Source organism: Oryzias melastigma, linkage group LG12 (assembly GCF_002922805.2).
Source record: "Oryzias melastigma strain HK-1 linkage group LG12, ASM292280v2, whole genome shotgun sequence".
In the NCBI taxonomy this organism is placed as follows: domain Eukaryota; kingdom Metazoa; phylum Chordata; class Actinopteri; order Beloniformes; family Adrianichthyidae; genus Oryzias; species Oryzias melastigma.
Window position 1 is genome coordinate 25,274,667 of NC_050523.1, and position 17,529 is coordinate 25,292,195.

The 17,529-nt window shown below is 41.1% G+C and overlaps 1 protein-coding gene and 1 long non-coding RNA gene across 6 annotated transcripts in view; one reads left to right on the top strand and one right to left on the bottom strand.

Annotated features, from left to right (window-relative positions):
• The window catches only part of LOC112144178 (cingulin-like protein 1), a 51,746-nt gene extending 35,664 nt beyond the window's left edge, over positions 1-16,082 (top strand). For all 5 annotated transcript variants that reach the window (XM_024268526.2, XM_024268529.2, XM_036214507.1 and 2 more), the window contains 15 exons: positions 1,423-1,521; positions 1,744-1,896; positions 1,968-2,069; positions 4,349-4,407; positions 4,477-4,624; positions 4,704-4,808; positions 5,908-6,060; positions 6,211-6,378; positions 6,458-6,631; positions 9,113-9,202; positions 9,281-9,364; positions 9,531-9,649; positions 14,393-14,501; positions 14,717-14,880; positions 15,063-16,082. In XM_024268526.2, the coding sequence (XP_024124294.1) occupies positions 1,423-1,521; positions 1,744-1,896; positions 1,968-2,069; positions 4,349-4,407; positions 4,477-4,624; positions 4,704-4,808; positions 5,908-6,060; positions 6,211-6,378; positions 6,458-6,631; positions 9,113-9,202; positions 9,281-9,364; positions 9,531-9,649; positions 14,393-14,501; positions 14,717-14,880; positions 15,063-15,174 (1,839 nt within the window). In that variant the 3' untranslated portion in view covers positions 15,175-16,082. The remainder of the gene's footprint in view (positions 1-1,422; positions 1,522-1,743; positions 1,897-1,967; positions 2,070-4,348; positions 4,408-4,476; positions 4,625-4,703; positions 4,809-5,907; positions 6,061-6,210; positions 6,379-6,457; positions 6,632-9,112; positions 9,203-9,280; positions 9,365-9,530; positions 9,650-14,392; positions 14,502-14,716; positions 14,881-15,062) is intronic.
• On the bottom strand, positions 102-1,022 carry LOC118599438. Its single transcript, XR_004948787.1, has 2 exons — positions 261-1,022; positions 102-185 (listed from the first exon to the last, which is right to left on the bottom strand). It is a non-coding gene; the product is annotated as an uncharacterized LOC118599438 (long non-coding RNA).
• Positions 16,083-17,529: the final 1,447 nt, after the last annotated feature.

Below are 17,529 nucleotides of genomic sequence, written 5' to 3' on the forward strand. Positions count from 1 at the left end.
AAAAAAAAACGATACTTTGTGAGAAGCAATCGATAATCGCAGGACTAAATATCACGATATATGAAAGGATTTGTATTTGGACAATGAACACAGGCACAGAGTGACTAAATAAAGGGTTTATTTGGCTCAGGCAGGACGAGGAACTCTGGAGAGACAGCCTTCGGTCAGCAGGGGGCGCACAGGCACTAAGGAAGTTGAGGTGTTAGGAACACTGGCAGGAGAGACACGTGCAATCAGACAGGAACGGGTTAGGATCTTACTTGGCAGTGAAAACTCATGAACGGTGATCAACAGAAGGAGCCAACGTGGAGGTAGAGGGAGTGCACAGCAGAGGGCTGACGTTGAGGGTGGTGCAGGAGGATGTCCTTCAGGCTGTTCGAGTAGGAAGAGGAAATGGCAGGAGGTAAAGGTGCTGGGGCAAGACTGGTGGGTTTAAAAGTTCCAGTGCAGGAGTTTCTCAGATTCCCAGGTCAGGTCCAAAGGTTCTCATGAACAGGGTTGACGTCCCAAGGAAGGTTTGAGATAAACTGACAGAGACTGCTGGGCAGCAGCTCCTAATAAAGGGAGGTAAACAGGTGTCACTCATCCCCTGATTAGCTCCCCACAGACTGTGTGGATGAGGGAGGAGTGCAGCCATGACAATATATTGCAATGTCGATATTTTGTCACACCCCTAACATAAAGTAGCTGGTGGTGAACACCGTTAATGAGTGTCCCCGCCCTCACATACACCGCCGTCTTCTTTTCTACAGCAATCCAAATCTTCTACAAGATCAGTTACAAAGATGTTCTTCTTTTCAGTTTTTCAGCGCCACCTTCAGGACAAAACGCAGCTCTAAGGTTTCCCCATTTGCTTCTATGGTCATCTCGTTGTTTTCACAGCTTCTAATCAAAAGAAAACTCAAGTGTCTCCAAACACCATCAGTAACAAGAAAATTTTCAACAGCACTACAGGTCACAGTCACCTCAGCAGATCAGTTGTAAATCAATAGCTGGGGTGTAATGATTCACTTTAACCACAATTCGATTCATATCATAACTACTGGTTGCTGATGCGAGTCATAGTGGATCTTGGTTGTAAGTGTAAATTAAATATGTGCACAAACAAGTACACAAGAATGAAATCGAGTAAGAAACTCAGTTGAATAATCGATACACTCCCATCAATTACACAGTAATTGTGATTCACAACACTGTCACCTGTTGAAGGAAGAAGCTTCTTTTTTGTCATTCAGATTGTGAATGGTTTCATAACCACAAACAAAGAAGTTTAAGATGTTACAAATGTACAAACATTAAAAGTCAGAAGCCTTCCTTCAGGGTGTTTCTTGTTCTATATGTGCACTCATTATGAATGCAAAGTGAAAATCTGCCTGAATGGTTTGCTGTGATAAAGACGTGGGGATGTGTTTTCTGTTCCAGGTGGGCTTCACCGACAGCCCTTCCAGGGCGTTCAACAGCCCGTACTCCTCAGCCACTTCTCTGGAGTTCAACCCCACAAACAGGATGTCAGAGTTCAAGGTTTGTCATACAAAACATAATTTGTCTTTCTGATTTTTTTAATTATTTTTTAGTTGCTAGCACAATCAATGTAATTCCGGTGGATTCTGAAGGAGAGAAGCGGCTTGAGGGTTAAGAAGCAGAGACTATTTGTCAAATATGTGTTAAAAACCACACTCAGAAGTCTAGAGACTCTGTAGACTTTGCTTGCTCTGAACCTGCATCGCCCATCTCCTCCTCCAGGGTAGACTGTCTCCCTCCACCTCAGAGCTCAACTTGTACAGCTTCAACAGTCGCAGCACCAGCCCAGTGGGCGTCGCCTCCTTTGCCTCCTCCCGCCCCCGCTTCTCCGCCTATGACACACTGATGAGGAGGAGGGCCGAAGTCAGCAGCCCCGTGGGTTTACAGCCATCGCAAACGCTCATTCATCAATTCGAACTTTGTTTCAAATGTTTCTTTACGTTCAGGTGCCCTCCACCCATTACAGCATGCGCTCTGCTACCCTGGGGGCCCCCAACAAAAGAGACTACATAGAAGAGCTGACCAAAGAGCTGGACGCCTGCCAGAAGGTAGGCTTCACTCAAGCACCACTGCTGTCCTTCACATCTGACCCTGATGAGTGCAACCAGCTCAGCCTCGGTGCTGAAGGTCCAGGACGATCTCTGGGTCGTGTTTGTTTGTTTTAAACGACAGGACAGCCGACTTGTCTTCGATTCTATGTTTATTTTCAGCACATGAAAAATGGTGATGGTCAGACACGGAAGGATCCCGCCCCCATTACACATGGGCCACGCTACAAAAAATAAAAAGTTCCTTTAACATACATGCATGAGGTAACTTTAAATACATTAAGGTAACAAAGAAACACTGAAATTAAATAAAACAAAATCACAAAACATGGATTACAAATTAAAATACATAATTAATACATAGTGCTCCAAAATGCGACCTACCTCGGGGGTGTCTGTGTTACAACCAATAAATAGGGGGCGCCCAAGAGACCATAAAAATAATAAAAATCCCTGTTGCAAATGGATTCACATTTATTCTGTTACACAAGCATTAAGCTGCATTCTCTGATCAGACAGAGGAAGTTTGCTTCCTGAGCTGCTTGAGTCACGCATTCTGATCAGTTATCTGCTCAGTAGCAATGTAACCATTCAGTCAAGTCTCGATTCCATCCATTCACAGTTTTAAAGTCACGATTTTTCAGATTGTATTTTTCTCAACACCATGAATTAAAGGTATTTTAAGTCCAAGTATGTCTTATTTTTCCCCTTACATCAAACTGTCTGTTTTCCTAACAGAAAGGATTCAGTACAAATAATCAATCATACGTAATAATGAAATGATCACAAATCCTTTCATACTCGGTTCATGCTGACGGACCGCACCGAACCCGCTCAGCACAACCTACCCCCCAGCTGTTGCATGCGCACTCATCCGCTCTCACACTCAGCGCAAATGAGCGTTCATGCGCAGCTTGCAGAGAAAAAAAGACAGAGAGCTAAAGAGAGTTGATAAAAAAAGAGCACGGCTCCAGGAAGAAGCCTGTTGCTCTGTTTTTGTACTGCTGATGCGTAATCAGGTTGTCGTTGTAAATGACAAATTGTTCTCAATCGACCAACCTGTTTAAACAAAGGTAAATAAATAAGAAGTCAGAAGGGAAACAGTGGTGAAGCTGCGTCGTCACCATGACTCTTGTCACTGTAGATTGGTCAAAGTTGCAGGAAAATGTAAAGTTGCAGGGTGAGCAGCAAATCTTGACAATGCTGGAATTTGTGTTAATAGTTGTGATCACAGCATCATGACATCCTGGAGGGGCTGACTTATTTGAAAGGAGCTGTGAGATTTTCCCAGGAGGGGAGCGCAGATGAAAAGCACTCAGTCAGTCTGCGACGCACGCATTCACACACCCACCCCAACCTACACACACACCCATACACACACATGGCAAGCCTGCATGGAGAAATGTCATCTGTGCATTTTTGCAAATGTAGGCACAGGCCAATTTTTTTAATTTTCTGCACCGATGAACATGTTGACGAGTTTGAATGGGTTTTTTTACCGATTCACAAAGAATCAGTACATCCTTAATGCTCAATATAGGGTTTTTCTTTCTATCATTTTTTATTTAGAGAAAGATTTCCTCTCCACTCTTTAGCTTTCTCAATGCAAAGATTACACCAAAAACTCTTTTGACGAAATCTGCTGTTCATTTAAATATTATTCTGTTAAATGTTTGTAATGCTTAGATTATAGCAATCATTACTGGTCTAACATGGTTTGGTGCTTTTTAGCCTTTTGCAAAGTGTAGTGCCTTGAGACAGCCTGAGCTGAGAGCTGATGCTTTATGAACAAACTGAATTCTGCTATTGTATCCTAAATCTGCGGAATGTTTTGTGTTTTTCTTTATTACCGTACTAATTGATTGATTGATTTCTTAAAAGGGGCAGGCAATCTAGGTTTTGATAACACTTTAGATGATGTGCTGCATAACGCTCAATATATTGTTGAATAGATGGTTCATACATTTGTTAAGCTTGTAAGTAGTTTATTAAAATGGACATTGTAGACAATAGCCTCACTTTAGATGTTGATGAATCCTATTAAATATTGTAATAAATCTTATGAGGCTTACTGTGGTAATAAATGTCTTGCTAACACCCTGTAAACAGATTAATATTTGTTAATGTGTTGATAAATCTTGTTAAGGCATCTTATTATAAAGTGTTAAGGTAATTTTCTTTTTTTATTATAAAAGTGTCTCTCTGTCTGTCAAGTGTTGCTGCTCGTCTTAGAACAAAGAGAATTTTTCACCTGGTGTGTATTTGTGTGCTCTGTGCAGCGCAATCAGTTCCTGGAGGCAGAAAGTGTGCAGATGGAGAAAGAGAGGAACCAGATCAGGTCAGTCATGATGTTTTCCTTATCGATTTTTTCAATTTGCTCAGCTTGATAAACTGTTTCTTCTCAAAGACTCGACATCCGTAACCTGCTGGTGAGCAAAGAGGACCTCCACAGGACCAACACTCAGCTGACCAATGAGCTGAAGAGGCTGAGAGAGCAGATGATAGACATGGAGAGGGAGAAGCAGGCGGTGGTGGAGCAGTGCAGATCAATGGAGGTGCATCTTCATGAAGAGACCACACGTTTGGCCTCCTGCAGGGGTTTGAGCTGCGCTGACCATGTTTGTTGCTGTGCAGTTTGAGGTGAAGCAAGCCAGAGAGATGATGGTGGAGGCCAACACCCAGGAGTACGCCTTCAACTACCTGCAGCAGTCGCTCCAAAACAAGATCCAGGATGCTGAGGTACGATGAAGTCACCAGAGACGCCCAACTACACAAGAAATGGACCTTTAAAACTCCGACTGATGAGTGTGAACAAAATGGAACAATATTTTAGCTGATTTGCAGAAAAGGAAAACGCTTTGAGAAAGTTAAGGAGGAGTGTAGGAAGATTACAAACACCAAATGAAATCTGAGCCAATTCAAAGAAAAATACTTGTGGGAGAGGCTGATAAACTATTCCAAGCATTTGTGAAACATTTATGAAACAAGGAATGCAGGAATGCATTTAATAAACAAAAAAGAAACCGTTCTGAGCAACGCTGATCAACCTGAAAGAACAGAAACCCAGAATACAACAACAAAAGAAAGAACCTTTTGCCGGGATAAAAGTTTAGATCTGATTGCGGGTAGAAATTTGGTATCATGCCAGCTTTTAGCTCATCCAGAAGCTCAGATTTTACAACACTGGAAAGGAGAATTGTCTGAATAATTCCCTCTGGAATTCTGATGCATTTACAGAAAAGATCCTCTCTCTTTGACCACGTCTTCATCTCTTCTGCACAACAAAAACTTTAGCCATTTGTGCATAAAGTTAAACACCTGTCTTTCAGATGCACCAAGCATCCCCTGCAGTCCTGCTTCTTGCACTGCAAAAACAGCTCCTTAGAAATGACTCAAACATTCTTAACTTATCTGCAGATTTTCTTTAAATGACCAAAGAATTTGCCAAATTGGGTAAGAAAATGATCTGACCAAGAACACTTATATTAATGAAAAAATTCTAGTCACAAACACGTTTTCTCAAACTAAGATTGTTTTGCTTCAGTAAAGCTTTCTGATCGATTACATCTCTCAGCTTGTCATAACCTTTGTCTCTGGGTTGGCTCCTGTTTGTTTATATGTGAGACGCGACCTCAAGCAGTTAAGACAGGTACTTAAAAATAAAAGGAAAACATTTCAGGATCATGTGATGAATAAAGCTCTGAAAAACATCCAGTTTGATCATTCGGTGTTCTGGTCACAGCACAAACTGACATTAGGACGGTGGGCAGTAACAAAGTGAACACAGCATTGAAGCTCTGTGTGTTGACGCACAACTCAGAAGTTTGTTGTTGTTCAGGAGAGCCTGGAGAAGCAGACGCAGCGCGCTCAGGACCTGTCTGACAAACTGTGGCTGGCAGAGAGACAGTTAGAGGAGCTGGAGATAGAGAAAGGCACTAAAGACAAGAAGACGTCTGAACTCAACGCCACTGTTCTCAGGCTAGAGACAGAGGTATGGGCATCAGCAAACACAGGCTTCCAACTTCACTGCCTTCTCACATCAGTTTACAATCTTTTTTCTGTTACATTTTCTTTCCAATGCATGTATGTGCTGAATATCTGCTCTTATGCATCATTGATTATATTATTTTGTAATCTCCAGCTGGGCGATGCCCTACAGAACTACACACAGATGTCCACAGAGCTGAGCCTGCAGCAGAAGCTGCGTGACGATGCCCAGCTGAGGGTGGAGGAGTTGGAGGAGACTGTGCTGGATAAGGACCAAGAACTACAGAGACTGCAATCTCTCGTTAGCAAACTGCAAGGAGAGGTAATCCAGCTGTTCTTTTCGCAGAGCAGAGCTTACCCGTTTGTTTGTTTGTGCTTCATGACTGTGTATCTGTGTTCAGGTCTCCGGTAAGCTGATTGATAAAGAGAGGACGCTGGAGGAGGAGATTCAGCTGAGAGAGAGGCTGCAGCTGATGTGCAGACAGGCTGAGAGAACGGTGGAAGATCTCACAATGGAGCTGCAGAGCACAAACCAGGCCAAAGAGGATCTGGCAAAGCAGCTCAAACAGACTCAGGTGCTGCTCTCACTACTTCAGACAGACTTGAGTCCGTTTCTGAGACAGCATTGTAAATCAGCAAATTGGTCTCATAGACGCATCTTAAAGGGGCCGTACCATGCTTTCCATGTAAAGGATCATAAATTTCAAACAAAAGTTCACCTCAATAATTTGTAATGTAACGCTGGTTGGCAAAGGCAGAGGTCAAAGGTTTCCTGTAGGTCTTTAGCAGGTTTGAACAATGACCTGAAGCGAGCTGGCACTGTTGAGTGTTTCCTAATTTTGTGCGTTTTTCCCACACTTGAAAAAGGGATGAGCATCCAAAGGAGAGGGCTGATTTACTCAGACTGCCACTTGATGTTGTTTTCCAATCTTTATTTATTTTTCCATTTTGTTAGTTAGCAGTTAATAGGTAAAAAGTTTAAAAACACACCTAATAATATGAATAAATATTTACAATGTCAAATTCCATTACACAACAGCAACAAACAACTTTAATCAATAATAATTTATATAATTGTGAGTGCCCCAATTTAACAATAAATTCATTTTAATTACTGAACTCAAATGAAAGCTGAATGAATTCATATTTTAATTACATTTTTATTCAAGTTAATTCATCAAACCCTTCATTTTATTTAAGTTCACACAAGTTCATTACTCCAAAATGTCATCAACAAAGATCAATAGTACACACAAACGATTGCAAAGCGCGTCCCGCTGCCACACCAAACAAACAGAAACAAGGGATTGCAGCTCCTCTAGTGCTTGGACAAAGTCATTTCTTACCGGCTGCCTCCTCCACAGATGGATACAGGTAGGCGTGCTTTACACACGCATTACCGAAGCTTGTATCTCACCGGTGTTTGCTGAATGAAGTGTGTGCGTCGTCATTAAATGCGCGCTCAGCTCCTCAATAGTTCCGTGTCACGTGATTCAGACTCAGCGCTACAGGCACCACTTTAACAAAAGTTACTATAGAAACACACAACACTGTAATGGATTCAAATCCTGCAGAGCTCCAAAGGTTCTACTGCTGAAACTAGCACAAGTCCAGACCAGTCTAAAGTTCTCCAGAGACTGTCTGGATCAGGGGTGACAAACTGTCGTCCTCAAAGGGCCAAGATCTAAATAGGTCCTGGTCCACGGGCCAAATATAATATTTTATTGCATGTCATGCAATAAAAGGAGAACATAAAGAATATGGTTTAATGTGTTTATTTTGATTCTGTATTCATTATTCATTAACACATGTCAGTAAGAATAAAAAGTAAATAACATTTGTCTTTGAACCTTTAACAGCAGGGCCTGACTGGACATTTTGAACGGAAAAACAAGAACAAGCTAGTTCTTTAAATTACAGCAACTATTCAACCAACAACAATTTGAAGTGCCCTGTGACAGACTGGCGACCTGTCCAGGGTGAACCCCGCCTTCGCCCATCAGTAGCCGGGATAGGCTCCGGCACCCCGCGACCCTGTAAGGGACAAAGCGGTCAGGAAAGTGAATGAATGAACAATTTGAAGCAATTTCTGAATGACAACAGCAACCCGCATAAAACTGTGAGAAACATTTGCAATAGTAAATACGAAACTGTGTCCAACTTCAGCGTAACATAGTAACCAGTACTCTATGCTTTTTCTTCTTTTCCCACTTTTTTCTGTTTTCAATTAGATATTGTTTGCTGCTGTGTAATCAGAAAGCTAATATAAATCAAGTTATAAAAAAACAACAGAGAATCTGATGAGGGACTTGAAAGTCCCAGTTGCCTAGTAACGCCAGCAAAACATCACAGCTCTCGAGAAGATCTTCATGGAAGACTGGAGCAAATTAGTAGCAATATAGAGCAAATCTACATGAAACATCTGACCGTTGTCATTGAAACCAGGGTTACATCACAATTTACATAGATGAACTCAACTTAAAGTGTTTCTATAGTGAACATGAAAAACCAATCTCAGCTTTGTAAAGGGTTCAGCTTTCAGAGTCAGACGCAGATACATATATTTTTGTCTCACTATAAATATATTGGACTGAATTTATCCAAAGTTATATTTTGATTTTTTTTTACATTTTACTTGTACTTATAAACTAAATATAACAGAAAACTGGTAGCTGAAGGGTGTTTCCTTTCAGCAGGTTCCTGCATTTACCACAGTTAAAGAGGATTAGAGAGAGAACTAAATGATTGCTGTTTTAATTTTGTAAATATTTCATCTCCACCCCCACGATACTGAGCTTCTACAGTATCTTTGTTCACCTGACCCCATGAACAGAGATGTCCACTTGATTTAATCAGTCATGCAAACCATCAGTTTGAGGCTAATGGGGTATTAATTATGCAAATCCATTTTAGCAATCATCATGCTAATTCCATAATCCCAAATATACATCATGCTGCCATTTCTGAGGAAACTTAAATCTGTTTCAAAAAACCTGAACCTGCAGCCGTTAACACCAAGGTGACCTCAATGTTTGGAATTTTTTTTTAAAACTCAGGAAAAGATGATTGACCTAGAGAGTGATCTGGAGGAGCTGCAGGAGAGCGAGCACAGGTGGGCTGCCAAGCACAAAAGGACCATCGAGCAGGTGAAAACTCCAAAACAGGAAGTGCTCCTCATGCTAACCTGGTCTGGGTTACTGATTCCTCTCTGTGTTTGTCCTCAGACTGAGCAGCTGCAGCAGAAGCTTATTCAGCAGAAAGAGATGAATGAGGAGCTGGAGGCAGAGAAAGCTTCCATGGAGAGACAGGTAATGTCCACGTCTCCAACAAAACACATCAGTCTTTGCTCTGTGTGGACGGACAATATGTGCATCTCAAATGTATGCATGGACCCCGTCTCCTCCTTCTCCCTGACACAATAGCCGCAGACTTTTTGTTTGGCGGTTTTGCATTCGTGTTTTTGTGTCTTTGTAGTTGCGCGAGCTGCGACTGGAAGTGGAAGACCTGCATAGCTCCAGAGTGCAGGAAGACGTCATTTCTAAAGCAGAAATCAGAGCCAAGGAGCTGGAGAACGCCCTGAGGGTGGAAGAGAGGTGAGTCAGCACAAACTCCATCTGAAAAGTTTTGGCCAAAATTTAAAAGCCTTGGCCCCATGGAGAAGTAGTTGGTAGATGGATTTTAACAAGGATTTGATTAATATCTGAATGAGTTTGTTGACATGATTCATAGTCGATGTTGGTTCATTTTGAAAAATCAGCTCAATGACCTAAAATTGATCCAGAACATCTTGATCCAAACTTCCATCAGTGTGACTCAGAGAGAAATACCTGCTACTGAACAGAGCAGCTGAGGGTTTCCAGATTCCTTCTGTTTCTTTAAGATAATCAATTAAATCTGTGTACAAACAAAGAAGTAAACAAGAATGAATGTCAAATCCATTCACATGTTAGTTTGATAAAGTTCAGCCCACTGTTGTTTTTCACATCAGAATAATCATTATTAGAACATTCTAGAACACTGTAGGGTCACATGACTTTGATCAATTCAGAGACTGAAATGATGGTTGATCACTTTCTGCTGCATCACATGTGTTGTCTGCTGGGATGGAACTTGGTCATTTTTTGTTATAATAAAATAAACCAATTTTTCCTCAATTCAAATGTTTTTTCCAATATCAATTATAATCTATTGATTTGTTCAGTAATTTCTTTAATACTCTAGATCAGAGGTCTGCAGCCTTCAGCTCTGAAAGAGCCATTCTACTTGATTTCTCATTGACTACAACCCAGAAGGAGCCACAAAATCTTCCTTCACCCTTTAAAAAAATAAGATTTGTATCATATATCAATTTGCATGAATAAAACAGAGACATAAAAGAATAGCCTTTTTTTACTTTTGACAGAAGTAAAATAAAATAGACCCTGTCACATGTGATCATCTTAATGGAGCAACAGTAGAAGTAGTAAGTGTAATGTCAGCAGTGATTAAATAAAATAGTTAATTTCATGGAAAATCTCTGCCAGAAATGTAAATCTAAAAAAACAAAAATAAATCCGAGTTAATTAAGTGGCCCCTGCCATATTTTTTAAACGCATTTCTTCTTCTTTTCCTTTCGGCTTTTCCCTTCAGGGTCTCCACAGCGAATCAGTTTCCTCCATCTAAGCCTGTCTTCAGCATCCTCCACTCTAACACCAGCCACCTTCATGTCTTCATTCACTGCATCCATAAACCTCCTCTTTGGTCTTCCTCTAGACCTCTTTCCTGGCAGCTCTAGACTCAGCATCCTTCTACCAATATATTCACTGTCTCTCCTCTGAACATGTCCAAACCATCTCAGTCTGGCCTCTCTGACTTTATCTCCAAAACCTCTAACATGTGCTGTCCCTCTGATGTATTCATTCCTGATCCTATCCATCCTGGTCACTCCCAAAGAGAACCTCAGCATCTTCATCTCTGCTACCTCCAGCTCTGCTTCCTGTCTTTTCTTCAGTCCCACTGTTTCTAGTCCAAACAACATGGCTGGTCTCACCACAGTCTTGTACACCTTTCCTTTCATTTGTGCTGAAACTCTTCTGTCACACATCACACCTGACACTTTTCTCCACCCATTCCAACCTGCTTGCACTCTCCTCTTCACTTCTTTTCCACACTCTCCATTACTCTGTACTGTTGACCCTAAATACTTAAACTCCTCCACCTTCTTTATCTCTTCTCCCTGTAACCTCACTCTTCCACTCTGGTTCCTCTCATTCACACACATGTACTCTGTCTTACTGCGGCTAACCTTCATTCCTCTCCTTTCCAGGGCAAACCTCCACCTCTCTAACTCCACCTCCACCTGTTCCCTGCTCTCACTACAAATCACAATATCATCTGCAAACATCATAGTCCATGGTGATTCCTGTCTAACCTCATCCGTCAGTCTGTCCATCACCATTGCAAACAGGAAGGGGCTCAGAGCTGATCCCTGATGTAATCCCACCTCCACCTTGAACTCCTCTGTCACCCCTACAGCACACCTCACCACTGTCTTACAGCCCTCATACATGTCCTGCACTGCTCGGACATACTTCTCTGTCACTCCAGACTTCCTCATACAATACCATAGTTCCTCTCTGGGCACTCTGTCATAAGCTTTCTCCAGATCTACAAAGACACAGTGGAGCTCTCTCTGACCTTCTCTGTACTTCTCTATCAACATCCTCAAAGCAAATGTTGCATCTGTAGTGCTCTTTCTTGGCATGAAACCATACTGCTGCTCACAAATGTTCACTTCTGCTCTTAGTCTGGCTTCCACTACTCTTTCCCACACCTTCATTGTATGGCTCATCAGCTTTATTCCTCTGTAGTTACCACAACTCTGCACATCTCTCTTATTCTTAAAAATGGGCACCATCACACTTCTCCTCCATTCCTCAGGCATCTTCTCACCACCTAAGATCCTGTTGAACAACCCGGTCAAAAACTCCACTGCCATCTCTCCTAGACACTTCCATACCTCCACAGGTATATCATCAGGACCAAGAGCCTTTCCACTCTTCATCCTCTTCAAAGCCCCTCTCACTTCACCTTTACTAATCTTTCTTACTTCCTGCTCCACAACCGTCACCTCTTCTACTCTTTGTTCTCTCTCATTCTCTTCATTCATCAACTCTTCAAAGTATTCTTTCCATCTTTCCATTACACCACTGACACCTGTCACCACATTACCATTCCTATCCTTGATCACCCTAACCTGCTGCATGTCCTTCCCATCTCGATCTCTCTGCCTTGCTAGTCTGTACAGGTCAGTCTCTCCCTCCTTACTACCCAACCTAGCGTACAAGTCATCATAAGCTCTTTGTTTGGCCTTTGACACCTCTACTTTCACCTTACGCTGCATCTCCCTGTACTCCTGTCTACTCTCCTCAGTCCTCTCAGTGTCCCACTTCTTCTTAGCTAGTCTCTTACTCCGTATACACTCCTGCACCTCCTCATTCCACCACCAAGTCTCCTTATCAACTCTCTTTCCTGATGACACACCAAGTACACTCCTACCTGTCTCCCTGATCACATTAGCTGTAGTTATCCAGTCATCTGGGAGTACCTCCTGACCACCCAGAGCCTGTTTCAACTGTTTCTTAAAAGTCATGCAACAATCTTCTTTTTTCAGCTTCCACCAGTTTGTCCTCTTCTCTGCCTTTGCCCTCTCTTTCTTCATCTTCTTCACCACCAGAGTCATTCTACACACCACCATCCTGTGCTGTCTGGAAACACTCTCACCAACCACTACTTTACAGTCACTGATCTCCTTCAGATTACACCGTCTACACAAGATGTAGTCTATCTGTGTGCTTCTACCTCCACTCTTATAGGTCACTCTATGTTCCTGTCTCTTCTCAAAGAATGTATTCACTATCGCCATTTCCATCTTTTTTGCAAAATCAACCACCATCTGTCCTTCTACATTCCTCTCCTGGATACCAAACCTGCCCATCACCTCCTCATCACCTCGGTTTCCTGCACCAACATGACCATTGAAATCTGCACCAATGACAACTCTCTCATTTCCAGGGATGCTCATCATCACTTCATCAAGATCCAACCAGAACTTCTCCTTCTCTTCCAGCTCACATCCTACCTGTGGGGCATACCCACTAACAACATTGAACATGACACCCTCCATTTCTATCTTCAGACTCATCACTCTATCTGACACTCTTTTTACCTCCACAACACTCCTAACAAACTCCTCCTTTAGGATAACTCCTACTCCATTTCTCTTCCCATCTCCACCATGATAGAACAACTTGAACCCTGCTCCTAAACTTCTAGCCTTGCTACCTTTCCACCTGGTCTCCTGGACACACAGTATGTCTACCTTTCTCCTCTGCATCATGTCCACTAACTCTCTACCCTTTCCTGTCATAGTTCCAACATTCAAAGTCCCAACTCTCAGTCCAACACTAGTGACTTTCCTCTTCTCTCTCTCCCTACGAACCCGCCTTCCTCCTCTCCTTCTTCCACCAACAGTAGTCCAATTTCCACCGGCACCCTGTCGGTGAACAGCACCGATGGCGGTCGTTGTTAACCCGGGCCTCGACCGATCCGGTATGGATTTCGTAGGTCTGATTCGCATATTTGATTTGGCAAGATTTTACGTCGGATGCCCTTCCTGACACAACCCTCTGTATTTATCCGGGCTTGGGACCGGCACAATGAGACCCTGGCTTGGGCCCCCTCGTGGCTACATTTTTTAAACACATTTAAAATTCCTTAATTTTTTCAAAACTAGAAATTTGCTTAATAATCCGGTGCATCTTAATACTGGTTGTGCTTCTTGATGTCCATTTTTACACAAAAATGTGACCAAATGTTGTACCGGTAGTTTAACTTGTGCTACGTACTGTCCTTCAACTGTTTGTAAATGAGTTAAAGTTTGAGTTTGTTTACTTTTTTCCCCCCTTTACAACCTTCTCGCTTCTTACTTTATAGTTACTTTTTAACATTTAGAAATATTTTTATTTTTCTTGAATAAAAGAGCCACATGTGGCTCTGGAGCTGCAGGTTGTAGAGCCCTGCTCTATCCCTATTTGATTCAATCTGATTAGAAACTTGCCCCAGACAGATCAATCTCGTTGGATTGTAGGAATAGAAATTGAATATTCAAATAAACCTCTACTAAAGATGCTTTCCGTTCTTGAGTGTGAACTCGACAACTTGTTTCTTACAGATAATTCCCTTCTAATGTTCATCCTGTGGAAACGACATTCACCGTCATGATTGCAGAGAACTTCAGTTTCTCCTTTGTTCTGTTGCATTGTTTAATCTGACTGATGTGCACATGTCCTGGGCAGGAACAAAGCATCGCTGTCGAACACCATCAATAAACTGGAGAGGAGGATCAACGAGCTGACCGATCAGATGGAGGAGGAGAGCCGGATTGCAACTGAACAGAAGGAACTGGTAAATGAAGACCAGCAGCACAAATAGTGTGATCTATTCATGCTTCCTCCACCAGAGGGCAGCAGAGGAATGCGAATATTGCTGTTTTTCTTGACTGTTTAGTCATAGTAGGCATCAAAATATTACTTATACGTTACAGAAAATAGACATTGAGTTTCATACCAAATCCTCTCACTTGGATGGCTTCACTGCAGTGATTGTACTCACTCCTGCAGATGACCCAGAGAATCCGTTCCCTCAAGCGGCAGCTGAATGAGGTCGAGGAGGAAGCGAGCCGGAAGGAGGTGCAGTACCGCCACACTCAGAGGGAGCTGGCTGAGGAGCGGGAGAACACCAGCCGCCTGGAGAGACAACTGCTCGAGCAACACCTGCAGAACAAGTACGTCAAGGACAGTTACTCTATTCTCTGCCACCTCTGCCGTCGCCTCATTTATGTTTCATTTTACCTCTATTCCACAGGGATTAAAGAGCACAATTAGAAGGATTTCTAAACTGGTTCTTTTTAAATGATCACTTACATGTAGCTTTTCATCGTTTTAAAGCTTGGTCCATATTTTTCAGACGTAAAGAGAACCTGACCATCCGCCAGACTCTGGACAACCTGAGATTAGACCTTGATGATGAAGATGAAGAGGACAATGCTCCAGAAACAAACACTGTCACCAAAGTTTGAAGCCTTTCACACTCTGTAGCTCCAGCTTCAGTTTTGCGTCTAGTAGCTTTTTAAAGTGAAATAATGGAAATGTAAGAGCTAGCTTTGAAAACTGTGGGCTTATGGGGAACAGCTGATCCGTGAGGTGTAAAAGTTGCCCACCATCTATGCATTCATCTATGCAAAATCCTAAGACAAAAAAAGATGACAATATTTTGTTGTTTGCACGAGTATTCTCCACTAACTGACGGCTTTCTGTTCTAAAGCCCCATGAGTGAAGACAAAGAAAGATAAAACTAAGTAATGAAGATGTGACGCAATAAAAAAAAGTTTTAAGTTGAAGGATCTGCAGATTCTTGCTAAAAAAAAAAAAAAAAACAACTGGTAATCATTGTTTATTTTGAACTTGTTTTTGTTTTTAATTACTATTCCAGAGGATGAGAATCTCTGTGATAATGCCACACAAACTGAACATTTCTGAGGGAATATCTGAAAGTGCAGTTTTCAATCCAAACACTTTTTGGGAAGAAGCTTTATTTATACAAAACTGTTTTTGCTCCCATTTGTGTGTCTCCTGTTTGTTGAGAACTACAGTCAAGCTTTGATGCAGGATGCTTTTTAGTCTTGCTTAATGTAACAACAGTTTTATTGTCTTTGTAATTAAAGGGTTGTGCTGCTGTTTGAGACCATGGTTTCACATAGTTCAAATTATTATTCTAATTAGAAAAAAAAAAAAAAACTTTGTTGATTGTAAAGGTTGTCAATCAGCTTCTGGGTAAATGCTTTTTCAGAAAGTTACATGAAAAGACTTTTACATGAAAGGACTTTTTTAGCAGATTTGATGCTTGATACCCAAATCAAAGGAAGAAAGGGGAAATGCTGTTGTTCATACTGTGAGAGTGTGAAATAAACCGCTCCTATTTGCTGCATATGTGACATTTCTACTCATACTTACTACTTGTGCCATTTTATTTTCTTTTTGAGTGATGAAAACACTTTTGTTTCAGAGGATATTGGTTTCTTTATTTTAGTTTTGAAGGTAAAAGTGAACTAATTTTTAAAAAAGCACTTGTAATCCTCTTAAAAGTGCTTCACTTTGAAGGTTTTCTCTCTGATGACTGAGTTCATTTATCTCAGTGATGCTTTTATAAAAACTTTGCATGTCATTTTACACAAAGTATGGAGAGACAGAAGTGCCAAATTAAGAACAAAAACTTGTACATGCCAAAAAATGTTGAGAGAATAAATGTTGTTTTTTTCTTTTAACAATTGTTTCCCTTTTCGCTTTGCCATGTTACTTTTTCTTATTTAACCTTGACTTTTCCATGTGATTAAAATCAAGGTTTTTATTAAATATGTTACCTACTATTTTTTTTTTTTTTTTTACTATCACCACTGGTTCAACGATATAAACTATACTGCTCACAAAAATTAAAGGACCCCTTTAAGGGAACCCATTAGATACATCAGATCTCAATATGAAGTTGGATATCTATACAAATAACGACAGGACAGTGTCTTAGGAACAAAAGGATGCCAAGTCTCTTAATGGAAATAAAAGTTTTCAGCCTACAGAGGCTCAATTGTGTAGACACCATAAAATCAGAGTGAAATGAAGATGTGGCAGGATAGTCCATTTTTTTCCAAAACTTCATTTCTGCAACTCAAAATGCTTTTCAGTATCTTGTGTGGCCCCCACCAGCTTGTATGCATGCTTGACAACATGGCGGCATGCTCCTTTGTCCGATCAGGATCGGATATTTTAATTATTTTCTTTATGATCAGAGCTTTATATTTCATCTGATCATTCCGGATAAATATCCCACTACAAGTCTGCATGTCATGAAAAGATCACAAAATGTCATTACCAGAAAACGCAGCAGAAAACAGCAGTAGCTCAAACAGAAGGCTAACTTGTAAACAAAGCTAGCTAGAAAGCTAACTTCCGGGACCAATAACTCTTTAAAAACGCTTTAAACTGACAGCAAATTGTATTTTTTTCCTAATTTATATTTGCTGTATTTTTACTTGTTTATTAAAGCTATTTCACAGAAGTTTTTTATTTAAGTTTTTAATGATAAAAAAAAAGGTTAATAAAATATAAATAAGGGACAACACACATGTGTTTCTTCAGTTTATCCATGTTTTAAATGTCTCATAAAAGTATCGGATCGGGACTCGGTATTGGCAGATACACAAAATCAAATGACTCGGAATCGGATCGGGCCCAAAAAAACCTGATCAGGACATCCCTAGTTTCTAACCATGACATGTTTAAAGACGTCCCTACTTTGAATAAAGCAAAACTAATTCTGAATTTTCAATGATTAATGTTTGTGATGTTTTGAATCATTTCATCTGCTTCAAAAATAAATT